Source organism: Cololabis saira, chromosome 7 (genome assembly GCF_033807715.1).
Source record: "Cololabis saira isolate AMF1-May2022 chromosome 7, fColSai1.1, whole genome shotgun sequence".
Lineage (NCBI taxonomy): Eukaryota > Metazoa > Chordata > Actinopteri > Beloniformes > Belonidae > Cololabis > Cololabis saira.
In genome coordinates, this window is record NC_084593.1 from 22,093,781 (window position 1) to 22,119,944 (window position 26,164).

Consider the following 26,164-nt stretch of genomic DNA (forward strand, 5'->3'; position numbering starts at 1 on the left):
AATCAATTTATTACTTTTTTGTGCTATGGGAATGTCTTGTTTCAACAAAGGCAATGGTGAAAATGAAGGATAATTATACAATTTTCTTATTGAAATTGGATTTCCACAAACAATGCATAGTACATTTTCTTTCTTACACACACACGGATGCTGTCTTGGTACTTGACACCCATCAACATGGGATCACTCACCTATAACATCCACCTCTTGTAGCAACTCAGTAGTGAGACCATCTATATATTTAAAAAAAAAAAAGTTCAAGATGTCACTAAACTCCCCAGATACCAGTCTGTGTGAACACAGGTACGCCACTGCACAACCTACAGCGCCCATATGATCTTCTTCCAGCATCCTGGTACTGGATACTTCAGCACAACTTCATTTGTTTTGTTCAGAGGTCCCTTGCGAGCACCAAGAGAACCTGCTATATTAAACAGGTGGTCAGATTTATATGGTTGATAGTGGTGTATTTTAAGATATTCCTAATACCGTATGTGATTTAAGATATAAACTTAAAAAGATATGGTGCAACTTAGCTTCAAAATACTGAAAGCCCCAAGGATCAAACATATGGTTGTAGCAGGGTGCTCGTGATCACCCTCCTGTCTTAATATTTACATAAATTCTTGTCACAGTCTGCCAATCACCACATGCTTCAAATGTGCAGCGAGGGAAATGTGTCATCAAAGTATTTCTTTCCCTTTAACAAGGAAACAGCTCTAGAATAATGCTTCCTATGATAAAAATATAATCAGTGAAGCCCTTTCCCAAATGGATTTTAGAGAATTTGACCACATACAGCCAACTACAAAGCAATACTCCTCAATACCAAACCCTTTTGTGCAATTCAATCTGGATTCCTAGTCAGCCACCCAACTCACATATTACAAGCCAATATCAGGGATAATTTGTTCATTCAATACAATCTTGTACTACTTTGTGCCAAGATTGGAAATAAACATTCTTGAACAAAAGCAATACATGTCATGGGATACTTGAGGAAATTGTGTCTTCAGAAAAAGAAAAAAAAAGCAATAACATAACCAGAAGATGGGCAATTAGACTGTTTCTTACAATGAAATTACTGCTAACATCACTCAATTTCAATCACATATACCAATTTAGTTGACTTTCACAATAAAAGGTTACAAAAGGCTAAGAGCCCACCTTTTCAATGTCTCACTAGTAGAGTAAAGCCATTCTGTTTTTGTCATCTCCATGTTTTATTATAAGTAGAGACTTGCAGCAGCACTGACAGCATACAGTTAACAGACAATACAAAACAAAAGCTGCTTAGAAAATACTTACCTAGCACGCTCCTGGTTTGTGTCATTTAAGAAAAAGGAAAACAAACAGAAAAGCTATTCATCAACAGCCCCGAAATTAGAAATGAACTGGAATAATTTGTACTTTATGACGAATTGAATTCCTTTGTCCAATCTTCTGACCTCGGCCTATTAAAATTCTTTGACAAAATGAATAAAAGTTGGCATTTAGTTAAGGACAATTGTCATGTATACCAGTTCATAAAACCTTTCATTTACTTTGGACAACTTAAGACAAACCAGAGAACAAACACAATTTGTTTTGTAACATTAAAGCTAATTAAACTTGAGTCAGTACAATTTTAACGGTGCAAGTTTCATTTTAAAATGCACAACACTCTTAATCCATTTATAAATAGATCAATGGGTAATGATGGCTGGGTATTCTCTCCACAAGCTGCAGTTAGTCCTGTATGCACACAGAGGAGAAACAGAAATTCCACTGTTCAAAGTACTGAAGGGCATTCACAATCCTCATGCTCACCAAATAGATATAGAGTGTTTTCAGGACAAGAGTCTCAGACAGGATGCCTGAAAGTCTCAGGCTAAATCTGGCTCAGGAGACGCAGATTGTGTTATTCAACGAGTAACGTATTCAGGGACAAATGTGAACATATGCACTAGGCTCCTTGCAAGTAAGAGTCCCACTACATAGATGGTAGACGCTGATTCAGGGAGAGGGTAGGAACCTGACCAGTCAAAATTAGTTAAACGGCTGGGATGTAGTGGAGAAGCATGCTTCCAGTTCAGGCACTCTCACTGGGCTCCACTGTCTGGTATTTAACAAGATGATCTGGCTTGCTGCCGTTGCTGTGGTGCTCCCACATGAGCAGATACAGCTTCTCCAGCTCCATTGTGTACTGCTTGGTGTTGAAAAGAGGGCTGCAGATTCTCTGTTTCCAAACGCGCGCTCTGATCATCTTCAGGCTGCAAGAGAACAAGAGCCAGAGTTTGAATGAACATCTCTCCCCTGATGATTGAAAAAGGCAGTCTTAAATGTCAACTTACTACTCCATGTCGGAACCCAGCTTGACTGCTATATCTTCGTAGTCCTGACGACTTAGGGCAATGAGCTCAGGGCAGCCAAGACACCTGAGTTGCGAGGCAGCCACACGGGAGGCAAGGGTCTCACCTGTTAAAAGGTTTAAATGGAAAACAAATTAATAGTTTTAACATTTTTATGTCTCCTTTTATTTCCACTAGGGCTGGGCGATATATCGAGATTTTAATATATATCGATATATTTTCAAACGCGATATGGTACGATCGGTACGTTTATATCGATTTTTACATTTTTTTTTTTTTAATGATTATGATATAGCTTATTTTGTGACAAATTGACTTGAATGTTTTATTTGAGATTTGCACAAATGTTTTGTTATTTGCACAACTATCAACCTCAGTTGAAAAGTCTGCCTGTTATTGTACAGTGTATTTTAATTTAATTGTTGTGCAGGAAAGGGATATTTGTTTTATTTTATTCAAGAAACATTTTAATTCTATATATGCAGGCAGTTTATTTTTATTTCACTTGTTTTATACATTTTGATATTGTGCAGACCTCTGTTAATAAATGAACCTGTGTGAAATTTGGCACGAGGCTTTGTATTAAAACTGACAGTTTTTTTAAGGCTTTGCCTCAGAAAAAAATGAAGCTAACAGAGATGCTATGCTATAATGCTTTGGGGGAAACCCCAATTATGGCACAGAAAAAAATATCGATATATATATCGAGTATCGCCATTCAGCTAGAAAATATCGAGATATGACTTTTGGTCCATATCACCCAGCCCTAATTTCCACAGACAAACATTTTAGCTAAATAAAAAACAATTAGTCACAAGAGAGATTCTTTTATTCAACTTTAAAGAGCCCTCACCTGGCATGGTTACCATGGGAGTTCCAGCCCAAAGAACATCCATGCCTGTAGTGTGTCCGTTGCACAGAGGGGTGTCTAGACACACATCAGCCAGCTGGCCTCTTCTCACATGCTCCTCTTTGGGAGCCACGGGCGAGAAAATGATTCGAGAGCCGGGCAGACCCAAGTTCTGGGCGTACTGCTGGATGTTGGGCTCGCCAACAGCAGGGAAGCGAAGAAGCCATAACACGCTGTTGGGCACACGTTTCAAGATCTGCAGAAACAGGGGAATTAAAAAAATATTTAACAAAAACTTGTGCAGGTTGTGTTAAACGAGCCGGGAGCTGAAGGAACATCATTTGTCTTACATTGGCCCACATCTGAAGAGTAGGCGGGTCGATCTTGTAGAGCTGGTTGAAGTTGCAGTAGACAATCGAGTCCTCAGGGAGACCATACTGGGAGCGGGTTGTCACAACAATTGTGCGTGGCACCTCCTCCCCAGTTGCAGCTTTGTTATTGATCTAAAATCAGGAATAAAATCAATGCTGTCTCAATGCTTTTGTCTTAACAGGTATTAAGTGTGCAAGTTTGGGATCATTCAAGTAGTATTAATTAGCGCTGAAACGATTCCTCGAATAATTAGAGTAATTCGATTACAAACAATGATCCGAGGAATTTTCTCTGCCTCGAGGAATCGTTTCATTTTGCCAGCTCAAAGCAGGGTGTTTCACCCGGACTACATTTAATGCGGCACAACGCGCTGACGCCGCGCACGTAAAAGGAAGAAGAAAGAGGCGGCGGATATGTTTCGTTTTTGTAGCATGCCATGCTCAGGCAGTCTGCAATGGCCCAGATGGGAGACACATATAGCTCAGTGCTTAACTTTTATTTTCAATCCACGCTATATTCTTCTGGTCCGTTCTCCTATATGTTCCCCCTCTAACCCAGTACATACATAGGTTCCTCTAAACATCTGTTCCCGCTACAGTTTTAACTAAAAGAAAAGGCAGAAAATGTCAGAAAAATAAAAACGTAATGAAGCTAACTGGGTAGTTTTCAATTTTAGCTCTGTAGTCATTCATGGATAAAACAAGCAGCGCTGGTGCCTAATGTGCTCCAATACAGCAGGTCTCATAATTTTATTTGGAACACTGCCAAAACCCAAAATCTTATACCTTAACTAGAACTTAAAATTTCCTTGACACAAATGAAAGTTCAATTGAAACACGTGGGAAAAACACCTAACCTTTTAAGTGATGTGTGTTATCAGGTGTAATGGCATTTTTAGGTTAGAAATAAGAACATTTCTTGGTAAGATCCTTAGTTTTTTGAGTGAAGGCAGTGAATTTGGTCAACTGGTGTAAGTTCAGGGTTTTTAAATGCACAGCCATGAACCTACTGTATTATATAATTTAGTCTTAGTGATGTTAATTAACAACTTACATCTTATGTATATTCATAATTGCTCTTTAACTAAACAAAAATATGTTTTGTCCGATTAATCGCTGGAATTTTCAGTAGAATACTCGATTACTAAAATATTCTGATAGCTCCAGCCCTAGTATTAAAGCTCTGGCAGAGGTCAAGGTGGCTTTGTCCTTATTCAGTTAATACTTTCACCTGATACCAAAACATCCTCCTTATAAAATAAGCCTCAATTAAAAATCAATCAGTAGTTATGTATTTAAAAAGCAGAATGACACCAAATTATTTGTCCCTGCATTTATAGCTCTTGTGTCCCTATCACAGGGATTAAAGCAAAAAAAATATTTTTGACTGAAAACATTTTTTCACGCCAGTTCATATGCGGTCGCTTCCCAAAGGTTTCAAGTAAAAAAGTTAAATGCTGTATTAGCCCTTCTGTTTTCTAATACAGCATTTAAGGTGTAATAAGACTTTAACCAACACTATTTAAATACTCGAGACCAATAGCATTTTATAGGAGGAAGGTGTTTTTGAGCAGTTTTATTATTGTTAGTTTGCTTTTTTTTTGTCCACATCAATTGGTCATTAAAGCCTTAGGCCTGTTCTCCTAGATCTGAGTCAACCTGGTAAACTGCACTTCTTCATCCAGTTGACCAGCTGCTCTGATGTCACTGCACTTGGCAAGGCTCTGGCCAAGGTGATGAAACATCCTGGACTGTTTCATGGACAATCAATGATGGTGTTAGTGCAGACAAAGAGATGATGTTATTGTTGAGAGGAAGGTTTTTCTAAATCACATGGCGTCAACACCCCCCGTGGGCCTTCGCAATGCTTTGTTTTAATTAAACAGTGGGATTCCCCTGGTCCGCACCAGTTCTAAGTCAGCTGCTAGGCGCCAGCCGAGGTGACAAGGCTTTCCACCCATCCCTTGATATGCGGAAATGTTACGTAATTGCGAATTAAAAGTTGCGTTCCCTATTGAAACAATACGGACATATATTATGCTCTTATTTATTGATGTCATAATCTACAGGTGAAGGTCGGAAAAGTTGAATATATCACAAAACTTCATTCGTAGTAAATTCAACTAAAGGTGAAACAAATATCTTATTTCCCACTACATTTAAAGTAAGATACTTCAAGCCTTTATTTGTTATAATTTTGGTGATTATGGCTCAGTTTATGAAAACCCCAAATAAAAAATCTCAAAAAATGTGAATATTTTATGAAATCAATAAAGAATTCAACCATCAAAATTATAACAAATAAAGGTTTAACATGTGTTGCTTTGTATGTATTGAGACTATGTAATATATTAGTTTCACCTTTTAAATTTAAATAAATTTACACCATATTCTAATTTTCCAACCTTCACCTGTAGGTTATATTCTACATCTGGGCTGATGTGGAAAAGCATAGCATAGGAGACTATTTCAGTTACTGGTATGGTTGTCTGTCTGTACAGTCGTGCAAGTTCAATGCTATTAAAGCACTTTAAACTTTACATCAAAGCATTTAGTTTTTTCATATAAAATAAATAAATTTCTATGCAGTTTAGACGTTTTGGGGATGTTGCCTTTTTTGACGCCTGCGCTGCTGAAATCAGGCGTTCCTTATTTTTATTTCTGAAAGGTGGCAACCCGAGAAGGGACCCGCCGGGGGCCCGCGTTAACGGGTCCCCGACGGGCGCCGCAGCTGGGGAGATCCGCGAGAAGGGCCCGGCGCGTCCAGAGTCGCCGCCGCCGACCGCCGTTCCCGATCCCCCCCACCGACCCGCCTTCCACGCGGCGCCGGACACGGCCCCGCAGAAAGACCCCCGCCCGACGACGCGCGAACGCCGCCTGGACGAAGGCCCCGCGAGGCGGGCCGGGCTGCCGAGCCTCCGGCGGCGGGGAGGGCAACGGGGCGACTGCTCCCCCGGCCGCGGCTCGAGCCCAGCCCCGCTTCGCACCCCAGCCCGACCGACCGACCCAGCCTTAGAGCCAATCCTTATCCCGAAGTTACCGCCTCCTCTGCTCTGATTGGCTAATCCAAGGCTCCGGCAGTTTTATTGGTTTACAACAGCGTCAGTTTAATGCCTAACATGATTTCATTGGATAGTCATTGGATAGTCTAAAACTATACCACAACAAAACTCACATGCAAAGTTTTTTTTTTTTTTTCCCCTCATTTTCCAATTGACGGAAATCCGTCCAGAGACGGAGAACTTTAATCCCTGCCCTATCATATCTCACTAGAGTTGCATTTATGTTGAAAACTGTCCACCTAATGCATACCTTACATACCTGTGTGGTGGCCAGGCCATTGCTGACTGTGAAGCCATTGATTGTGACCTGGATTTGCCCTTGATTGATCATGTTGATGATGGCTTCAGCTGCTGTGTTCATGGGAATCACAGGCATGGACAGGGCTCCATTTGTGTCACTTGTAGCTTCCTGGTTGATGTCACACTTCATCTGGTCACACAGGAAATTTCAACTTAAAAGCTTGAATACAGTTCAAAGATTTCAATAAAGACATTTCTAACAAGAACATTTAATATGCAATGACCATACGATGAAGAGCAACACAAATAGCCAATGCCCATCTGTTCTTCAAATAGTTAGCTGTTTCAATTAGTTTAGTTATATAATGTCCGGGAAATATTCCTTGAACTCACCTTTATCACTTTGACATCTGGCAGGCTGTCCAAGAAGGCTTTCAGGTCAATACCATTAAGAACAATGCGGTTGTCAAAGATGTGTCCATTTGACTTGAAATCAATCACTGCCTTTTTCTGTAGATAAAAAAAAAAAAGACTCATTACAATGCTGTTGTCTTTTTTGTGTGTTTATGAAGCTGAAAAGAAAAAAAAACAATGCAAGGAAACATGAGGGAGGCTGGACCAACCTTGAGGTGAGGGAACATGTTGGCATGGTCTCCAATGAAGAAGGTGTGGGGCATGTAGGCGAGTTTCTCAGAGTACTGTTCTGCTACTTCTATAGGAGATGTCTCCTTGTCACTGACGATATAGTCCATGAAGGGAGCTCCACTGGTTCCCGGGTAACCCAGCCACATGGCCTGTTGAAAAAGAAGAAACATTTAATTGTGCTTTTTCTTCAAAGCAAATATCCAGCAAATGACAAATGTAGGAATTGAACCAACTATAAAGGGTGGTATTTGTTTTCTGAAAGCTCACCTGAATTGGGGCGGGGCGAAGGGCAAACAGCTCATTTCGGGCTCCCTTGGTGTATCCGTTCATGTTGACCAGAATGTGGACTCCATCCTGATGAATACGATCTGCAGCCTTGCCATTGCAAGGGATCTGGAGTTGAAAGATTAGATTATGCATTAATGGCTACGTCTCTGGCATTAGATGGAAAATGTGCTTATGTTTGATATGACTGCATACTCGTCCAGAACAAATCTCCTTTAAGGCAGAAGACAATGGACTTTAAGAGTACTATAAAATAATTTGTTTAATTCAAACAGAACACTTTCTTCTAGTTTAGAAAGAAGATAAATCAAGGTGAACCAATTAACTAAATATACAAATACTGACAGGAAGGACTTCCAGCTCATACCTGTGAGAGGTCTGTGAAATGATGAGCTTCTGCCACTACTTTCACACGGAAGTTGGTGCTGTCGTCAGGACTGAGTGCATAGCAAAACACCTTTATGAAGAAAATAAAAGGGGGGGTGTTAGTGAACCCTGTGCACCAATTAAAGACAGTTATACTAGACTTTATAGTTAGCAATACAGACATCTATGGCAAGATTATATTTCCAGATTAATTTTACTAAAGATCATCTACCTCAAATTTCTCAGGATTGTGCATTCCAGGAATGGACTGCATTAAGTGTGAAGTCGGATGGTTGCCAAAGTCAGAGCTGACATAGCCAACACGCAGACGTCCACTACTGGCCTTCAAATCCTTGGGATGCTCGTAAGCAGGTTTGTGCAGTGCGTTAATCTGTGGAATGAGCAACAGCGTGATATAGCAGGAAAGGTGTTTCTATATACCAAGTTAAACTCCCATCAACCTTACAAAAAAAATCTACCTAAAATCATGACCATCCTTATACCACTCCCTCTGCAAGCAACCCATTCACCACCAACAGCTATGCCTCTAATCTATAAATTTATATATTCTGAGCATCTTGATCATCCCTTACCTTCCCCACAACCCTGCAGAAAGGCATTTCCATCACCAGCAACCTTATAGCCCCCCCCAAAATATAAATTAAAAAAGTTACTTGCTTTGATCAGTGCGTGTACCTTGTCCAGACATAGGTTTCCATGTCGTTCAGCGATGGCCTTGCGGAAATTGTGTGAAAGTGGATACAGCATGCTGTGGTGTGGGTGGACTGATGGCAAACGGTTTTTATCCAGTTGGTCGGCCACAATGCTAACAAGTTTTTTCATTCGCTCATCATAATCTGTCCAGTCGCAAACAATCTGAAGTGGGAAGAAAGAATAGGAGAGATCAGAACAGTTTACAACCATCAGAAAAAAAATAACTGATTATATTGCATTAAAAAGAGAGAAGAAAAATCTATACAAACTTGTAGACAGTGCGCCAAATTGCAGTAAGCATCAGGGAAGTCAGGCTTGAGTTTCAAAGCTGTGCGATAAGATGCGATGGCCTCGGGAATGTTTCCTGAATCCTGATAAAAACAATAAAAAAGTCAAATTAAGAGGACAGCAGAAATAATACACTCCAGCACTGAAACTGCTACGGTTCAGGGGAATTCCAGATTAAAATCTTTGATAAGTATTGTATAATTTCTTGATTCATATGACTGATACATGGTTCAAATGTATATCTGACATGCATGAGAGTGAAGTACTATCAGCAATCATACGCTAAAGCTCCATGGTGAAGTGATGCATTTTTGAATCCAATAATGAAATAGCATTAAAATTAGACCTATACATTACTCATACCTTATGAATAGAGGCCAAATTGCTGTGAGCGTCAGCAAAGGCTGGATTGATCTGGATGGCCCGAGTGTAGCACTGCAGCGCTCCCTGCACATCTTGCATTTCCTTCAGCGTATTGCCCATGTTGGAATAGGCATCAGCAAATGTTGGGCTGATTCTGAAAATTAAAAAAAAAAAAAAAAAAAAAAAAAAACAGCATTAAAGCATTATTGATGTTCACTTTATAATCACAAATCACGAAGACTCCAAATCAGCAGGCACATGTAGCCCATAAAACAAACCTTATCGCCTCCTTGTAGTGCATGAGGGCCTCCTGGAGTTTGCCCTGCTGCTGCAGGACACTGGCCAGATTAGAGTGAGCTGCAGCAAATTCTGGGAACACCTGATGAAAAACAATAAGTACTACTTAGAAAGGCAGTGCAGTTACAATAATCAAGCATACAAACTCACAAAAGAAAGCAAATTTAGTAAAAGTGACCATGAACGTACCTCCAGGGCTTTTCTATAGAGCTGAACTGCCTCCTCAATATTGCCCTGCTCACGCTTGATATTGGCCAAGTTATTCAGAGAGTCAGCGTGAGTTGGACACAAACGCAAAGCTGTATTGTAGCATTCCTCTGCTTCAGAAACCTGGATAAGATATACAAGGCATTTTAACTGTCACTATCAGCAAAGGCTCACTAATTGGTGACATTCTGTAACATAAAATGCACTTACATTGCCCTTTTCCTTCAAGGCATTTGCTAAATTGCAGTAGGCATCAGGGAAATGGGGCTGCAATTCAATAGCACGGCGGTAGGTATCAATGGCCAGGTCAATCAGGCCCTGCTCATAGTAGACACAGGCCAGATTTCCATGGACAACTGCATGGTTAGGACTCAGACTCAGGGCTCTGAGGTATCCAGCCACGGCTCTGGAAAAGGATACAGACTATGAATACAAGTTTCAATCCAAAACTAAATGAATCAAATAAAGTAACAAAATAATAAAAAAAAAAGAATCTACATTTTCAAGCCATTTCCGACAAGCCATTATTATATTAAAAACACTAATAAATCAAACAATTCAAGTTCTTCTTATACGACCACTTACGGGTTAAGATTTATGTAAATACAGCCACCATTTCTGTAGTTTAATTACAGCTTTGAATATAATAGTTCAGGGATGAATCTGAGCTGGTAGAGTCAGATGTACTGCACCTACAAGGTTATGCAAGTGCAGTACACCTGCCCTGCCTAAACAACGCAATGTAAAAAGCTACAAGAATGCAAAGAGGTACAAACACAGATAATGCTCTTTAAATACACACCTCCACTGGGGCGTGTATTAAAAAACAAGGGCTTAGACCGTCATGTTGTCAAGAAATATAAAGGTCATGTTATGTCAGACATACCTGTCAAAGATGCGGGCTTCTTTCAAAACATTGCCTAAATTGATATATGCGTCAAGAAAATTTGGGTCCAGAGTCACAGCCTAAACAAAAAAAAATTTAATAAATCAGAGCTCATAACATATGACAGTGAAAGAATACCACAAGACAAAGCTGGGATATTATGAAGGGGAAAAAAAATTACCTTTTCGAAATGGTGTATGGCAAGCCATATTTCTCCCTGGGCATTGAATACACAACCTAAATTGCTCCATGCTACAGCAAAGTTGGGCTGAGTCTCGATGGCTTTCAGGTAACAAGCCTTCAGTAGATTTTCAATGAAAAACCACAAGGAAAAGAAGACAAGAGGTAGAGTGGGAGAAGTATAGTGTGTAGAGGGGAAGAAAGGGGAGTGTAAAATAAAAACAAAATAGAAGATTGAGAATAAAAGTAAGAACAAACAAAAAAAAAAAGGGGGCAGAGAAAGGAAAATTAGTAACCATTCTCCATGATGGCAAAAAGTGAGTCTACAGCATGGGCTCGCTGGCGCCGAAGTCTGCTGCGCAAAGCTGCAATGCTTTTTCCTACGCTGCGCGGATCCAACCAACACCTACACGTAGTCCCACATCTTGCAGTTATGACCACCATATCACCAACCGTAGTGGTTCCTTAACTATGTACAATCTGCTACAGTCGAGAACATTGACATTGATCCATTGAAATCCAAAGAATAACTCAAATTAGATAAAATAAAAATTATAATAAGCTGCATTGACAAAATGTCAGCATAACATTTCACAACCTTGGATGCAGGACAGTTTGTGCAGGTGATGGTCCCTGTAATGCATGCGCAATAAACGCAAGCGCGCAGTGTGGGTCTACTGCCGCCGCCACCACAACGCACCTTTTTAACGCTGTTCGCAAGACCTTGCACCAGGCAAAGGTATTATTTCCCCGCTGCGCTCGCTGATGACCGGGTGCAACAGCTGCAGACCAACAACCTCTGGCAGAACATCTGCAACACCAGACTAGCACACACTCGGCACCCCTTTACAATAAAGAGGCAGTTTCGCTTAAGAGAAACCAGTGGTAAAATATTTTTGAATATGAAGAATTTTTTGAGCGAAATAATAAAAGGGCTCCTTATCATTACTAATAAACACTGTTGCAGAAGAAAATACTTTTTTCCAAAAGCCAATTATGTCAAATTTGGGCACACTTGGGAGCGAGGCTGGATTTCAGTGGGGAGAGGTCCACAACTAACCGGTCAAAGGGTATGAGGGGGCGTAGGATTGCATGCGTGCGCTTTCCAACATTTTGGTTGTCTGAAGGGTATCGCTGCGCAGCCCCTGCGCTACTGCAGACTCACAGCGCGCTATCTGCATGATCATCAGAACGCTGCAACTCCAAATAAAGAAGGGAAAAACAAAATAAAATAGGAAAAATAACCAACATGTAAGAGTTAGAGGGTTCTTACTTGTTTTTCACGATTATAGCTTCCATAACCAAGTTTCTTTTTACTCAATATAAAACTGGGTAATTAGTATAGCATATTTTAATAAATGCTCACTCTACTTTGTTAAGTTACTTTCTGTTTTCTTTTGCTCCTCAAAGGAAGCCAAAAGACAGAGGAGCTCAAGCATGAAGTGAGGTGGTTTTTCTTTTGTTTTTCAGTTACAAACCCGTTACCATATTTTTGGACTTTGTCAGAGTGCTGGTCGCTGCTGGCTGGAAGAAGAGGAGAGGACTGAGGCTGCCCTAGTGTTCCTTTCCGCCAGGCACCTACGCAGGAATAGTGTCACCCACCTGAAACCTTCTAAATAACAATATCAGTTGTGGAAAAACCAAAAGAGACAAAATCAGAAAACAAGATCGTTAGTAAAGGTTTCTCAAACAATTCATTCTTCTTTTAATATGGAAATAAAACACCAAATCACAACAAACATAACAACTATAATACTATTCCTAGTTTTCAATCATGCAATGAATGTTTATAGCAATGAAAACAAAAGGAATGTTTACAGGCTAACTGGGAGGGAAGAAAGGCTTTGATGTGCACAGTATCAGTCACATACGTTAAGACTTCCAGTTGTCCTTCAATTCAGGTTTCAAATCAAACTACAGGAGGACAATTACTGGCTTGATCTTGCCCAAATGAACTGATCCCATTTCTTTGGGAATATTATTACATATTTGAAGGAAAAGGGAAGAAATATTAAATCATTACTTGTCTTTTGATTCTTTTAACATTTCCATGAAATATTTTTAAAAAACTTTGATTTCTTTATCCTGGCTTGCTTTCTTGGATCCTGGCCAATGAGTAGGGGAAAAGAAGTCTGTGGTTTAATTACTTGTATCTAGAAGCCTCCACAGTTCTGAAATAAAGAGGTCATCGCTGTTGCTGCGCGTGCTTCTGTCTTTCTAACCCAGCATCTGACGCATGCGGTGGAGTACAGATAGCGAGCTGTCTGCCTGACACGACTGCCATCATTTTAAAAGAAACTAAAGTAGTGAGGTGTCCTGAAGCCCCACAGTCAAGTGTGCAATGCAAGAGCAGTGGATATCAGAAGGATAAACCTCTGCATAGAATATTCATTCCAAATCACAGTCAAAGAACTGATGCATGTGTGTATAATAGTACGATGAGTGTGTGCTTGAGCTGAAGTTAAATGGTCAGGAAGACAGCTCTGAGCGCGCATACTCCACCATTCCTCAGCAAGCGCGCGGGGGGGTGTGTGAAGTAACAGAGCTGGGGAGCTTGTGACTCCCTGATGCTCCTCCACACTCCTGTACCCCCCTCTAGCACAAAATAAGATGGCCTGTAACCTGAAAGACAACTCCATAGCTCCAGATTTGACCCAACATAAAAAGGTACCCCCTTTAAAATCTGTTGAGACAAATGGAAGTTGCAACTCCTGAAGGGGGGCAAAAAACCCACACTGAACCTGTACCGACAGCAAAATGCGCTGTCATTGAAACCCTAATATACATAATACAGGAGTATAGTGGCTAGGTTAGAAACCATCTTATCTTTTGCACTTCAAATATAAACTAGCTTCTCATCAGTTCATATTTACTTTTTAAGACCGAGCCAGCATTCTCCCTCCAAGGTAAAACATATGAAAATGCAGGGCCAGGGTCGAATCAGCTGTGTGAATTTACAAACAGCCTTTCTTCCTGAAAGGGAAGGGGCTGATCTCTGATAAAAAGTCAGCGTACAGTAAAGGACAGTGAGACTAAGTGATAAAAGGGAAAGGAAAAATATAATGTGCATACTATACTGAAAAACAAAAAGATGTATAAAACATAAAAAGTAATCAAAAGAAGTTTTTGAGTACTATGATTTAGAAAAATACAAAAAGTTTGGTTGAGAAAACCCGATTGCCTCATATGGACGGTGACTTATTCCAGTCCAATATTTCCAAAAAGACTTTTCTAAGTTGGGGTGAGAAGCTCAGTGCAACTCTGAAAAAAGTAGACACTACCACTTTCTGTTCTTAGCAGAAAGGGCTGAGCTGAGGGGACTCAATTAAAAAAATTTAAGGAATAAAACAAAAAAAGGCCTTAGTAGGTGGTTAAAGAAAAGAAATGAGCAAGCCAAAAAAAAAAAATAAATAAATAAATAAATGGGTAAATATACTTGAGAACGAAAACATGAAAACCACATCTAAATAAGTGCGAACCCCTTGGTTACATACCTTAGCCTCTTCCAAACGCCCGAGGGCTTTAAGCAAATTGCCCAGGTCACTACGTACACAATAAAGATCCTGTGGAAGCAGAAAAAAAGAGGGAAAAAAAAACCCTGTATCAATGGATATTTGCTTAATTAGCAAATAAGAGTTTTCTGTCAATGTGCCCTGTCAATTTAAAGATTTCAACACGGCTTGTGACTTACTGGGTTATACTGTAATGCCGACACATAAGCCTGCACTGCTCCCTCCATGTCTCCTGCGGCCACCAAAGCTGCTGCAAGGTTGATGTATCCATCGATAAAATCCGGCTTCAGTCTCAGTGCATGGCGATAATGCTCTATGGCCTCCTGCAACTGCCCACGCTCCTTGTAGACATTCCCCAGATTGGAGTATGCCTCAGCAAGCATTGGGTTCTGCTTGATTGCCAAAGTGCTGAAGTGTGCGGACCTGAAGGGGCCAACATGAACAACATTTACATTTGTGAAGGCCGGGGTTAGAACAGTTGTCTTCATTGTATCTTGCGTAGAGGCAACACCATGTTGCAAGAGATGGAGAGAAAACTTGTGACTCATGGGTAAATATATAAAATAGGACCAAGATTAATACTGTGAAAACATAATAATGAATACAATAAACCAGAGTGTAGAAAGAAAGGACACACACCCAAGGTCGAGAACCATGAGCCCGCATGTCCACTGCACATGAGAAATTTTGCATGCAATCGCTTCACTCCCATTATTTTCTTGCAAAGAAGAATCCAAAAGAGGTGTTTACTTCAACATGAAGTTATAACCACATCCGGGGTGTATTTTACTTTTTGTTTGACTTTGATGCAATGCATAAACATAAACAACAAGCTAATGTTTTTAACGCTTTGCCATCCAGCATTGCTTTAAGGCAGGGATGAACATACCTCCTTGCTTTCCACAGAATATGAATGGGATCTCTTTCGATACAAGCAATGTGTCATGTATAATGGACACCAGCCACAACAGGTAAGCAGGGGACCAAATGAAATGAATAAAAGGCTTTCCAGAAGACAGCTCAGTTGTTCTAGGGGGATCTCCCAGTCCAATACTGTGCACTCCAAACAAGAAGACTCTTGATACATTTTTCACATAACACCCTCCGCCTCACCTGTCAAGTCTTCGGCACTGGAAGTGGATGGAGGACAGAAGTAACAACACGCCTGTGTTATCAGGCTCCTGCCTCCACAGCTGCATGCAGTGGCGCTCAGCTGCCTCAAAATCTCCCGACTGATACTCCCGGTGCGCCAACTCAGCCAAGCCTTGGAAGGAAAGCATACGTTTTGTTGGTTCTGGAGCACCAACACAAGCCAAGGAGGGGGAAACGACATGTTAGAAGTGATGGAAAAAATGAATTGAGAAAAATAAAAACTGAAACCAAAGAGATGACAATGATTCTAATAAAAAGAAAATGATGTTTTGAACTCAACAGAAAACAGGACAAGGCAAAAATCAAGGGATCACAATAGCAAGCAGTGAAATAATGGGAAACATTTGTGAATTAAATGCAATGTATCTCAATTGTTGTAATGAGGAAAACGTCTACAAAAATGTCAAATATCTTGAAAATCATTTGTGTGATAAAATGCATTGTTGTTGGGAATTCCTCGCACTTTTCTCATTGGATATGCTTTAGAAACTGCAGTTTTTTAGATGTTTTAGATGCAACTTTGCATCAATACACCTGATTCTAATTAAAGGTCGTCATCAGCTCATCATTCAGGTGTGTACAACTCTATTGGTGATAGTCTAACATGGTGTGTTGAAGGAGTCTAACATGGTGTGTTGAAGGAGGGAAACATCTAAACATGCTGGACTGTGGCCCTCGAGGGCTGACTTGGGGCTAGGGATGTTAATAATTAATCGATTTTCGATTAATTGCCGTTATGAAATTACCCGATTAAAATTAACGATTACAATTAATCTATTTTTTTTTTTTTTTTTTTCCCCGTTTAATTTCACCAGCTGGTATTACGCCCGGACCACATTTAATGCGACACAACACGCTGCCGCCGCGGCGCGCACAGAAGAAAGAGGCGCAGGGTATGTTTGGTTTTAGTAATATCATGCTCAGGCAATGAGTCTGCAATGGCCCAGACGGGAGACACATGTAGCTCAGTGCTTAACTTTTATTTTTAATCCACTCTATATTCTTCTGGTTGTTCTCCGATATGTTCCCTCTAAAGCCTGAATTATGGTTCCGCCTTAAATCGACGCAGAGCCGCCGCCGTAGCCTACGGCGTAGGCGCTGCGTTGTTGTAACGCGGAACCATAAATCAGCCTTCACCCGGTACATACATAGGTTTCTCCCTGCTACAGTTTTAAAAGAAAATGTGCTCCAATACAGCAGGTCTCATAATTTTATTTTGAACACTGCCAAAACTCTAACTTAAAACGTAACTAGAACTTAAAATTTGCTTGACACAAATGACACTATTATGGCTGCTGCTACTACTAATAGCCTTGAAGTGCACTTTATATTATATTCCTTGTGGTAGCCTACAAAAATGTCTTTGTTACTTTTGTAGCAAATAAATATTTGATTAAGGAATACATTAAAATGTCCTTTGTATTTTATATAAGCAAAAAAAATTATGTTTGTATCTCAGATGGGGGAAAAACGCCGCTTATCAACTAATCGATGATCGATCGATAAGGTTATCAACTATCAATTAATGAAATAATCGATAATTTGCATCCCTACTTTACACCAGGGGTCACCAACCCTGGTCCTCAAGATCACCAATCCAGCATGTTTTAGACGCTACCCTGCTTCAGCACACCGTGATACAAGGAGCTGTGTCAACAACAGAACTGTCCAGACCTTGATGACAAGCTGGTGACGACCATTAATTACAATCAGGTGTGTTGAGGCCGGGAAACATCCAAAACATGCGGGATAGTAGATCTTGAGGACCAGGGTGGAAGAGGTGTCTTGACATTGGGAACATTCCTACTCAATACACACCCTGCAAGTTCACGCTTTTGAGCACGTGCTAAAAATGGTTGTAAATCAGGTTCCTGCAGAAAGACGGGCTTAACTATTGTACATGTCTTTTTGGGAGGCTATTAGTAAATTGAGCCTAATTTAAATTTGTATCAAATATAATGCCATTCCCATTTGTTGAAACAACGATTAATATCCATAATGGAAAAGGAATATAAATGAATACACAGATGAAGGTGTGTTAGCGCTTGCAGGGGTAATGGCAGTTGATGTGAACATGGTGTGAAAATGCCACGACATGGGAAAGGTATCCTCAAATCATCCTGGCAAATGAAAACTCTGCCTCACATATCCAAATAAGACCATAGGGGTAATTGTTTGGATGTGAAACCATATATTTACCTGGACCTAGGGTTGCCAACCGTCCCATGAAAAACGGAATCGTCCCGTATTTATAAACTAAAGTACGCAGCCCGTATTGAGCTGAAAAGGGACGCACTTTGTCCCGTATTACTGTGAGAGTCATAAAATGGCATTGAGTCCATAAGTTATTTTATACCTGTTTTACTACAACTGTAGCCTACAGTCATGGCCTTTGAGGCACACATATGTTTACAAGTTTTCTACAGACTTTGTTTGCACTTTTGTTATTGCACTAGAAATGTGCACTATTACAGAATGGATATTCTGCTTTCTTTCTATTGTTTTATATGAATTTATACAATTTTAAGTTAAGCAGGACAGGTTTCTGTTTAAGAAAGATATTTATTTTATTCAGTTAATTTTGTTATTTTGTATTTAAGTGAATTGCTGGATAATAATTTGTTTTCCATGTGGTCATGGCATTCAAAAATTTGCATCCAATTCAATTCAGGTTCGAGTCAAAACAGTTGAAAAAAAATCGTTTCACTCACAAAAAAGGGGCTAAAAAAATAAAAATAAATTCACCACGCCAGGAAGGGTTTAAGGTAATCGGGTTGAGGCGTCCTTTATTTATTTTTCAGGGAGTTGGCAACCCTAGATGGAGGTGTGTTCGCACTTGCAGGGGTAATGGCGGTTGATGTGAACATGAAAATGCCACAACATGGGGAGAGATTTCCCCAAATCATCCTGGCAAATGGAAACTCGGCCTCACATATCCAAATAAGACCATAGGGGTAACTGTTTGGATGTGAAAGCACATATTTACCTGGACCTGTGTAAGAAGGGAAGGGGCGAGCATCCATTACTAAGCATCAGCAGCATGTGCTGCAGGAGGGCAGCTTGCGGCCATTTTCTCATCGAAATGCGGCGTTTTTAATCCAGTAAAAACACGTCTCTTAACACTCGTATTCATTTACAAAATAACTCTTGACTTCACCCAATAAACTTGTCTTGCTTACAATTCATGTGTCGTTTACTACCCACCTGTACATATTACACAACACAATCGTGAGGCTATTGAAGACACAGCCCTTATGCTGCGTTCCATTTACCTCGGAAGTCGGAACTCGGAATGACGTCATAGCCGAGTTATCACCGTTCCAGTTACAAAGTAGGTAAACAAGTTTGTAGTTCGCATATACCACATTAAAAATGTAAATTACACTATAGCAGCATATATATGCCGAACAATACTTGTATACGACTGATTTAATGTGACCAAAACTAGAATGAAGTGCTACGAATTTTTACAGAGCTCTCTTCTACTGTTTACAACCGGGGCAGCCATCTTGGAATGGTAACTCGGGGGTGGTGAAGACTCTCCCACTTTCCCAGTGGGAAATCCCACTACGAGGGGCGTTCCAGTTGAAAAATCCAACTGGGAACTGGGAAATCTCCACTTCCGAGGACAAATGGAACGCGGCATTAATGTGCTTTAATGCGGGGTGCATATTAGGACTTATGTTTGGAAATACATACATTCACTCTCCAATAAGATGTGACTTTCCTTCATAATTGCAATAATCATTGATGTGTTAAAGGAAATAGGGTATTGTGTTATTGGAAGCTCAAATTCAGCAATGAGGAAACGGGATCGTTTCACATCTTGCACATCTAGTTGCTGACTAAAGGCTGATTTGTGGTTCCGCGTTACACCGACGCAGAACCTACGGCGTAGGGTACGCGGCGACGCGCACCGTAAGCCGTAGGTTCATTTATGGTCCTGCGTTACACCGACGTAGAACCTACGGCGTAGGCTCTGCGTCGGTGTAACGCGGAACCATAATTCAGGCTTAAAAAGATACCGACCTGTGCTGTCGGCCACATTTCCCACTGAGCTCGCCATCTCCTCGGTCTTCGTGTCCTGCACGGTGGTCGTCAATGTGTCTTCTGGCAAAAAACTGATTTAGGAGAAAAAAAAACGTGTCTCCCGTCGTCTTTGTCGGCAAACACGTTGCCCGCCAAGCGAGAAAAAAGGCTGGTTTACCTAATCTACGACTCCCCGTACGGCGCACAGGGACAACACTAGGATATTTGAATCGTTGGTATGTAGATAAATACCGATTAACAAGCAGGACTTCTTCACTATGGTGTTTTATTTCCCCATAAACGCAGTAATGTGTTGCTTTATCGCGCGGACTGCTTTCCTTTTCAAAACAAAGCAGCGACAGAACATAAAATGGCGAAAGGGGTGGAACTCGTTTTTTGAGAAACTAGATCCAGACATCGCCTCTACGAGGAAATATGCGTTAAATTATAATATATTTGATAATTGCTCCTTCAAAAAATATAATGCGAATAAACAGGAATGTTTCCCGATGATAAGGTGGAAATTATAACGTTAATAAATATTTCGGAGTGCGATTGCGCGGATGAATACATTGGTGCAGTGAGACAAAGTGCAAACAGCAAAAAGCAGCAACGGAGTTCAGGGATATCTGAAATTAAACATGTCATTCACATAAAAACATGACAAAAACATACAGAAAGAAGTGCAGTAGTCGCATATGAAAAACAACAAAAAAAAACGCACCATTGTAGGTTTAGTTGTTGTGCTAAGGAAAATGTAGGGTTATGGATATAATATGAATGAAGGGAATGATGATCTCATGTAACCAAATGTGTACCTTTCCACTTACATTATGCAAATAGAAAAGTACACACAGCTTCATGTATAAATATTAATATAGCAGGAACCAGTTCTTTCTCCCTTCTCCAGTTTGTTTAAATATAGCCTTGCGGGTGTTATTTTCTCTAAATTCTCCCTATGACATAACTCGCATAACTTGTCTTATTGAAAATTGACTGATTGCAGCTTTGAAAATAATTGGAGTTGCTCTTATGTGTCAAGTGTTCAATGATTTGTCTCTTAGCTTGCCACAGATGATCATACAAAGCCCCATATGAAAGAAGTGCTGAGCTCACTCCCTAATGTCTCTGCAATAATGTAACTTAATGACAATCATGACAGTGCTCTCTGCACATTATTGACAATAAAGCTTCTCAAATGACTTCTGTTTTGTTATTCTTCACCCAATAAGAGTAATAAAATAACTTTAAATAACACAATTTCCGTCCACATGTAACACTTAAGTGGTAAAACGTACCACTATATTAGGTATAGGCCTAATGATAATAATAATAGTGGATGGATGGATTGATAGCTGGTTGAGAGTTCACAAAGCTAAAACATAAATTAATAAATAAAAGAATCCAATGTGTTAAGTAAAAAGAGGGTAAGTTGGCCTTTATCTTTCCCCTTTGCACAGGCCCGTTTTCACTTTCATTTGATGGCGTGATGAGCTTTATTCAGCCAACAATAGTTTTCAAAAGTTTCCCAGTGATACAAATGGTAAGAGATTAGGCTTAAACCAGTTCTTTGCAGGGAAAACCTATAATTAAGACCGGCTCGGCCTATTACTTGTGGTGCCGTATGCCTAGATTTCTGTGGAAACTTCCATGAAGCGCTTGGCCCTCTTTTCAGTCTGCTCTCTTTGACGTTTACATGCGTATGTACTATTATTACTGTTATTAACTTGGTATTTCTTTTTTTTTGTAGCAAGTGTTCATGGAAATGTCTTTGTGTTTGTTGGCTTCTCTTCCGTGTCCTCTCACCACCCCAACTGGTTGAGGCAGATGACTGGATTTCATGAGCCTGATTCTGCTCAAGGTTTATCCATCAGTTTCTCTCCACTTTCACCTCATGCATGCTTGGGACTAGGGATTCAGTGGGAGTGAAGATTTGATGCATTTACTGTGTTCCTTACCCAGGGTAAACTGAGCTAAAAAGAAATAAACATGTAGCCTATCGAGGACAGAGTATCTTATACATGTTTTAATAGTGTTTCCAAAATGTATCAATTAAAGTCAAGGTTTCCTTATACTGACCGTTTTGTTCTTAAACCTTATAATGGGTCTGTAAATTTTGTGACCGTTTTATCAATTATATATGATAACACTATGATAACACTACTGAGCCGTTCAGACTCTGCTGAGCCACACTTACCAACAGAGGGCACCTTCTGCAAACCCATTTCAAAGACATTTCCATGGAGCCTCGCAAAGTGGCTTTGAAGTGGTTTGATCCTGGATTCTGTTACTTCAGCCAGTCTCCCGTGTATGGCTGCAGGTGGAACGATGTTGAGGACTTGTATCATAGGGTTGTTATTCCTCTTTTAAGTATTGTTCCTGATTTCAACCTTCTGAAAGTCCCCTTCTTTTTCGGTTTGCTAATAAAGAGTCAGATCAGCCTGCAGTTTAACAATTCATCTCAGGACAATATCAGTTGAAAATCCAGATAATTATATTTGGATTTTCAATATCATGTTAAATAGGACAACCTTGAGGATGTGCCCCATTTATAAACACACATTTACATACCTCTCTGACTTAAAGATAATGAAAAATGGGGTACTGCTGGCTGCACCCCAGTTTTTCCCATAGCCCCTCTATGGGAAAGCAGTTGACATCATTGACCATGTTGGTTTAGCTCTGTGTGGCCAAAGCATGCAGAGGGTGCTGGGTTTGTGTACTCCTCTACACGTTCCTCTCGTTTGCTCTCATTCTTTGCCCTGCTTAGAGGTCACTTGTGCACAGAATGATGTCATGGGCACTGTGTGTCTACAGCGATTGCATCTGACGTGCTTTATCTTTGTGCATGCTGCAGTCACTGGGAAGGCTGTAAGAGTGAGCACATCTTCTCCTCCCTGCAGGGTCATTGACAGCTTTGCAAAACAGACCCTCTTTTCACACAAACTATATTTGGAAACACGTGAGAGCGAGATGTTTATTCACTCATAGATCAATTTAGACCAGTCTCTATTAAAATTAAAGCAAAGCCTGGAAATATTTGGACTCTGTTGTGCAGTTTAATTGGTGGGGAAGAATATTTTGTGATCAAATGAGTGGCCTTAATTTCTGCAGCCCATTTGTTTTAGAACAAGATCCAGTGCACACTAATGACCCACATTATTTTCTTTGCTTTGAAATACTGAGGATGCTTTGGGTCACGCTTTGGGAGTTAAGCCCTTCACGTGTTACGGTGCATACATGTGTAATAAGCATATGTCACTGTCATGAATGATCCTGTTTTGGGAAAAAAACTACATATTCAGGTTTTCTGATCAAGGAATTTTCAATATTTTTAAGGGTGCAATGTAGCTCAACTGGTCGCATGTATGGAGGCTGAAGGTCCTTGCTGCAGCAAACCCAAGCTTGACCAACAGAGGGCCAACCTGTGGTCTTTTTTTCTGCAGGTTATTTGTCTTTTTCACTCTCCACTTTCCAATAAAGGCAAATAATCAAATAAATAATTTATCATGTAGATTTCATGATTCTGTTATTAGAGTTTTCCAGGAGTCCAAGAACTTAAACTGGACCTCCTCCAGGGATGCTACACAAACGATTTTTTTAATTTATTGATGATACTCATAACAGTCTATTTTAAATGACATGAAGTCAAAGTTCATAAAGATGCTGAACTCGTGCTTCTGATGCTGACACGGCAGGTTGACAATAACTATGTCAATGATACAGCTGCACCAAATGTCGTATTTACAAATGATTACACTGACTAAATCAGTGGAGATTCTGACAACATGATTTCTGCACGATACTTTATGCCAGAATGGACACATCTGTCACGATAACCTTGATAACCTCGATAACCTCGATAAACTTTACAGAGATCGCTAATACAGGCACACCAACACAGTGAAATGTGTTTGAAGCCGATCCCTAGTTTTTTTTTTTTTTTTTTTTAATATGTTAGGTAAATCAACATTTAAGCAGACAGGCAGGCAGAAACTGGACTTCTAGTTCCCAGCCAGGTTAATCATTACGTTCAAGCAGTTAGATTCACACTCCTGGTCTTTATTTATTCCTCAGGTGCAGAATTATGTTTTATAGCCATGCATTTTGTGGTTTGAAGTTCTGTCTGAACATATCCACAAAAATGTACTGCTGCCAACAGATTTTTTTTTTCTGGCATTACAGAATTAGCCTATGTTAGAAAATATCTGCACAACTACAAATATATTTACTGTATGTTTTATTTTTTAACCATATCTTTTACACTTTCACTCATCCAATTTGCATCAATACTTTTATATCAGGCACACTTGGCGCTAACCTTAACCCTAGCTGTTTCTTTGTCAGTCTGAGTGTCAGAGAGGAGACACGTCAGGGCTGGTGTTTGCAGTGAAGGTGTCAGGACCTGCCTGCTGCCTCCTTTTAATCTCTGTATTCATCACCTGTTGTCCCTCTGACTGGTTGACCCTTCTTTTTTCACTTTGCGTGCTCATCTTTCCATGCATCCCTCTTTCCTCCTCAGTCTGCGAGGAGGACCGATGCAGGGAACTCCTTTAATGACAGGCACCATCAGTCTACGCTATCAGTTACAGCTGCTGACCGGCACCCATCTCAACTTTCATCCTCTCTTTTATTCACACTCTGGGAATTTCCGCTTCTTGCAACAGCACCCACCAGAGGTTCAGTCATAGCCTTCATGAAGACCATCATTTATCTTTGTGCTGCTTGTGTTATTTGATGGGCACTACGATGTACCTTGCATGTTGCAGGGGAGTTTCATGGCGAGACTCCTCCTTAAAACTCCCATTACAAAATCCATGCAGGTGGACTGCACCAGTGATCTCGTTTTTTTCAGATCTCATCTCGATCCACCTAAGGGAACAGTGAGTGGTGTGCAGTCAGAGCCGGGATGTCTGAGTGGGGAAGGATTAGAGGAGACTCCCCCTGGCTAGCTGGGGACCTTCAGGTCTGTTTTGTGTGTGTTCATGGGTTGTTTTGCAAAGTTGGTTTTTCCCATTTTTCTATTGTTTCTACTGGGTACAAACCAGTATGCAGCTTCAGATTAGTGATACATTTTAAACCACTGGCTCTTTACTACCTTAAATGTTAAACTCAATTTGCCCTCCACCTGCTTGTCAAAACATAATAATTCAGTTACCAAATCATCTTATCGTTGGTGTGTTGCATATTTTTCTTTAGGCATTTATTGTATTTTTTTTCAGATTAACTGCCTTTATCTAATTTTTTTTTTCTCTTTTTTTGCTTAAAATGAAGGTGTCAGAGGAAAAATAAGGATCTTCATCTCCATTAAAGTACAAACACAGTAACTGCTCCTTCAACGTCCTCATTTTCTCTACTGAAAACAGTGCACTTGTCTTGGGATATCCCCCTCGTTTACTTCAGATCAAATGGAGGTGGAAATCTAAATCTCTAAAATGGAAATAAAAAGCTGTCAGAATTTCATAATAACAATGCAATCACTGTGAGTTTATGTGTGGGAAGATTGAAGCATTAACAAACTCAGATTATTCCACTCAAATCACACAGCATCCTGGCTATTTGGTGGGTCCTCAGACAAACTAGTCATTCACCTGGCAGTCTCTCTCTTTGTCTGTCTCTCTTTCTCTCTCTCTCTCAGTTTCTTTACATCTTTCAAATGACGTTGCTCATCAGTGACAGTTACAACATAATTGACCTGTGGCCAGATTTGAGCAAATAGGACTTGTTGTACCCCATTCTCATGCAGAAGTCATCCACTTTGTGAAACCTTTTATCCAGAAAAATGGATCATCATCCCCAACCCCTCCAGTTGCGTAATAGGCTGTACCTTGTGAGTCTGTTATGGTCGGGGGGAAACACTTTGTCCTGAAAGAAGGTCACTACCAGAGAGGAGAAATCAGCCTCTCTGCAGGCTCAGGGCACAATACACCACTGTTCACCCTAAAACCAAAAGTCTTCACTTGCTGACTTCATATAATCAGCTTAAGAGGAAGTATGTGTGTTTGAACTGTACTTATTGTGCCTGCTTGTATTATATCTGGACAGTTCATACGTCAAGTCAATCTCATTTTGGGCCTGGTAGTGTATGTGAGAACTTTTCTCTCTCTGTCTTACAATGCTGACCCAAGTTATGTAACTGCTCACATGCCACAATAAAGGATCAGACCAAATTTGAGAACATAATCTTTATACTAATAATAAGAAGCAGCAGCACAGAGCTGGATTTCCATGGGATATTTCGTATCTCATTCACCATCTCCAGTCGGAGCCCCGGGCCATATTTCATAGGTACAGCACATTAGTCTGGAATCGTCTTTTTATTCGGATCTGTGTATTTGCTCTTTTGCCAGTGCCAGTGATTGAGTA

The 26,164-nt window shown here is 40.3% G+C and overlaps 1 protein-coding gene across 5 annotated transcripts; it reads right to left on the reverse strand.

Annotated features, from left to right (window-relative positions):
* Positions 1 to 895: 895 nt before the first annotated feature.
* On the reverse strand, positions 896 to 20,165 carry ogt.1 (O-linked N-acetylglucosamine (GlcNAc) transferase, tandem duplicate 1). 5 transcript variants are annotated; one of them, XM_061725069.1, is made up of 22 exons: positions 19,799 to 20,165; positions 15,731 to 15,881; positions 14,797 to 15,040; positions 14,600 to 14,668; positions 11,107 to 11,223; positions 10,926 to 11,005; positions 10,250 to 10,445; positions 10,022 to 10,162; positions 9,814 to 9,914; positions 9,536 to 9,689; positions 9,154 to 9,255; positions 8,867 to 9,046; positions 8,403 to 8,561; positions 8,172 to 8,261; positions 7,787 to 7,912; positions 7,498 to 7,668; positions 7,268 to 7,384; positions 6,894 to 7,064; positions 3,552 to 3,704; positions 3,205 to 3,457; positions 2,334 to 2,457; positions 896 to 2,252 (listed from the first exon to the last, which is right to left on the reverse strand). In XM_061725069.1, the coding sequence occupies exons 1-22, from the start codon at positions 19,833 to 19,835 to the stop codon at positions 2,072 to 2,074; spliced, it is 3,117 nt and encodes a 1,038-aa protein (XP_061581053.1). In that variant the 5' UTR covers positions 19,836 to 20,165; the 3' UTR covers positions 896 to 2,071. The 5 variants fall into 5 exon arrangements, with proteins under 5 accessions (XP_061581053.1, XP_061581052.1, XP_061581050.1 ...); XM_061725068.1 differs by having other exon boundaries at positions 8,849 to 9,046; XM_061725066.1 differs by having other exon boundaries at positions 15,731 to 15,911.
* Between the last annotated feature and the right edge of the window lie 5,999 nt (positions 20,166 to 26,164).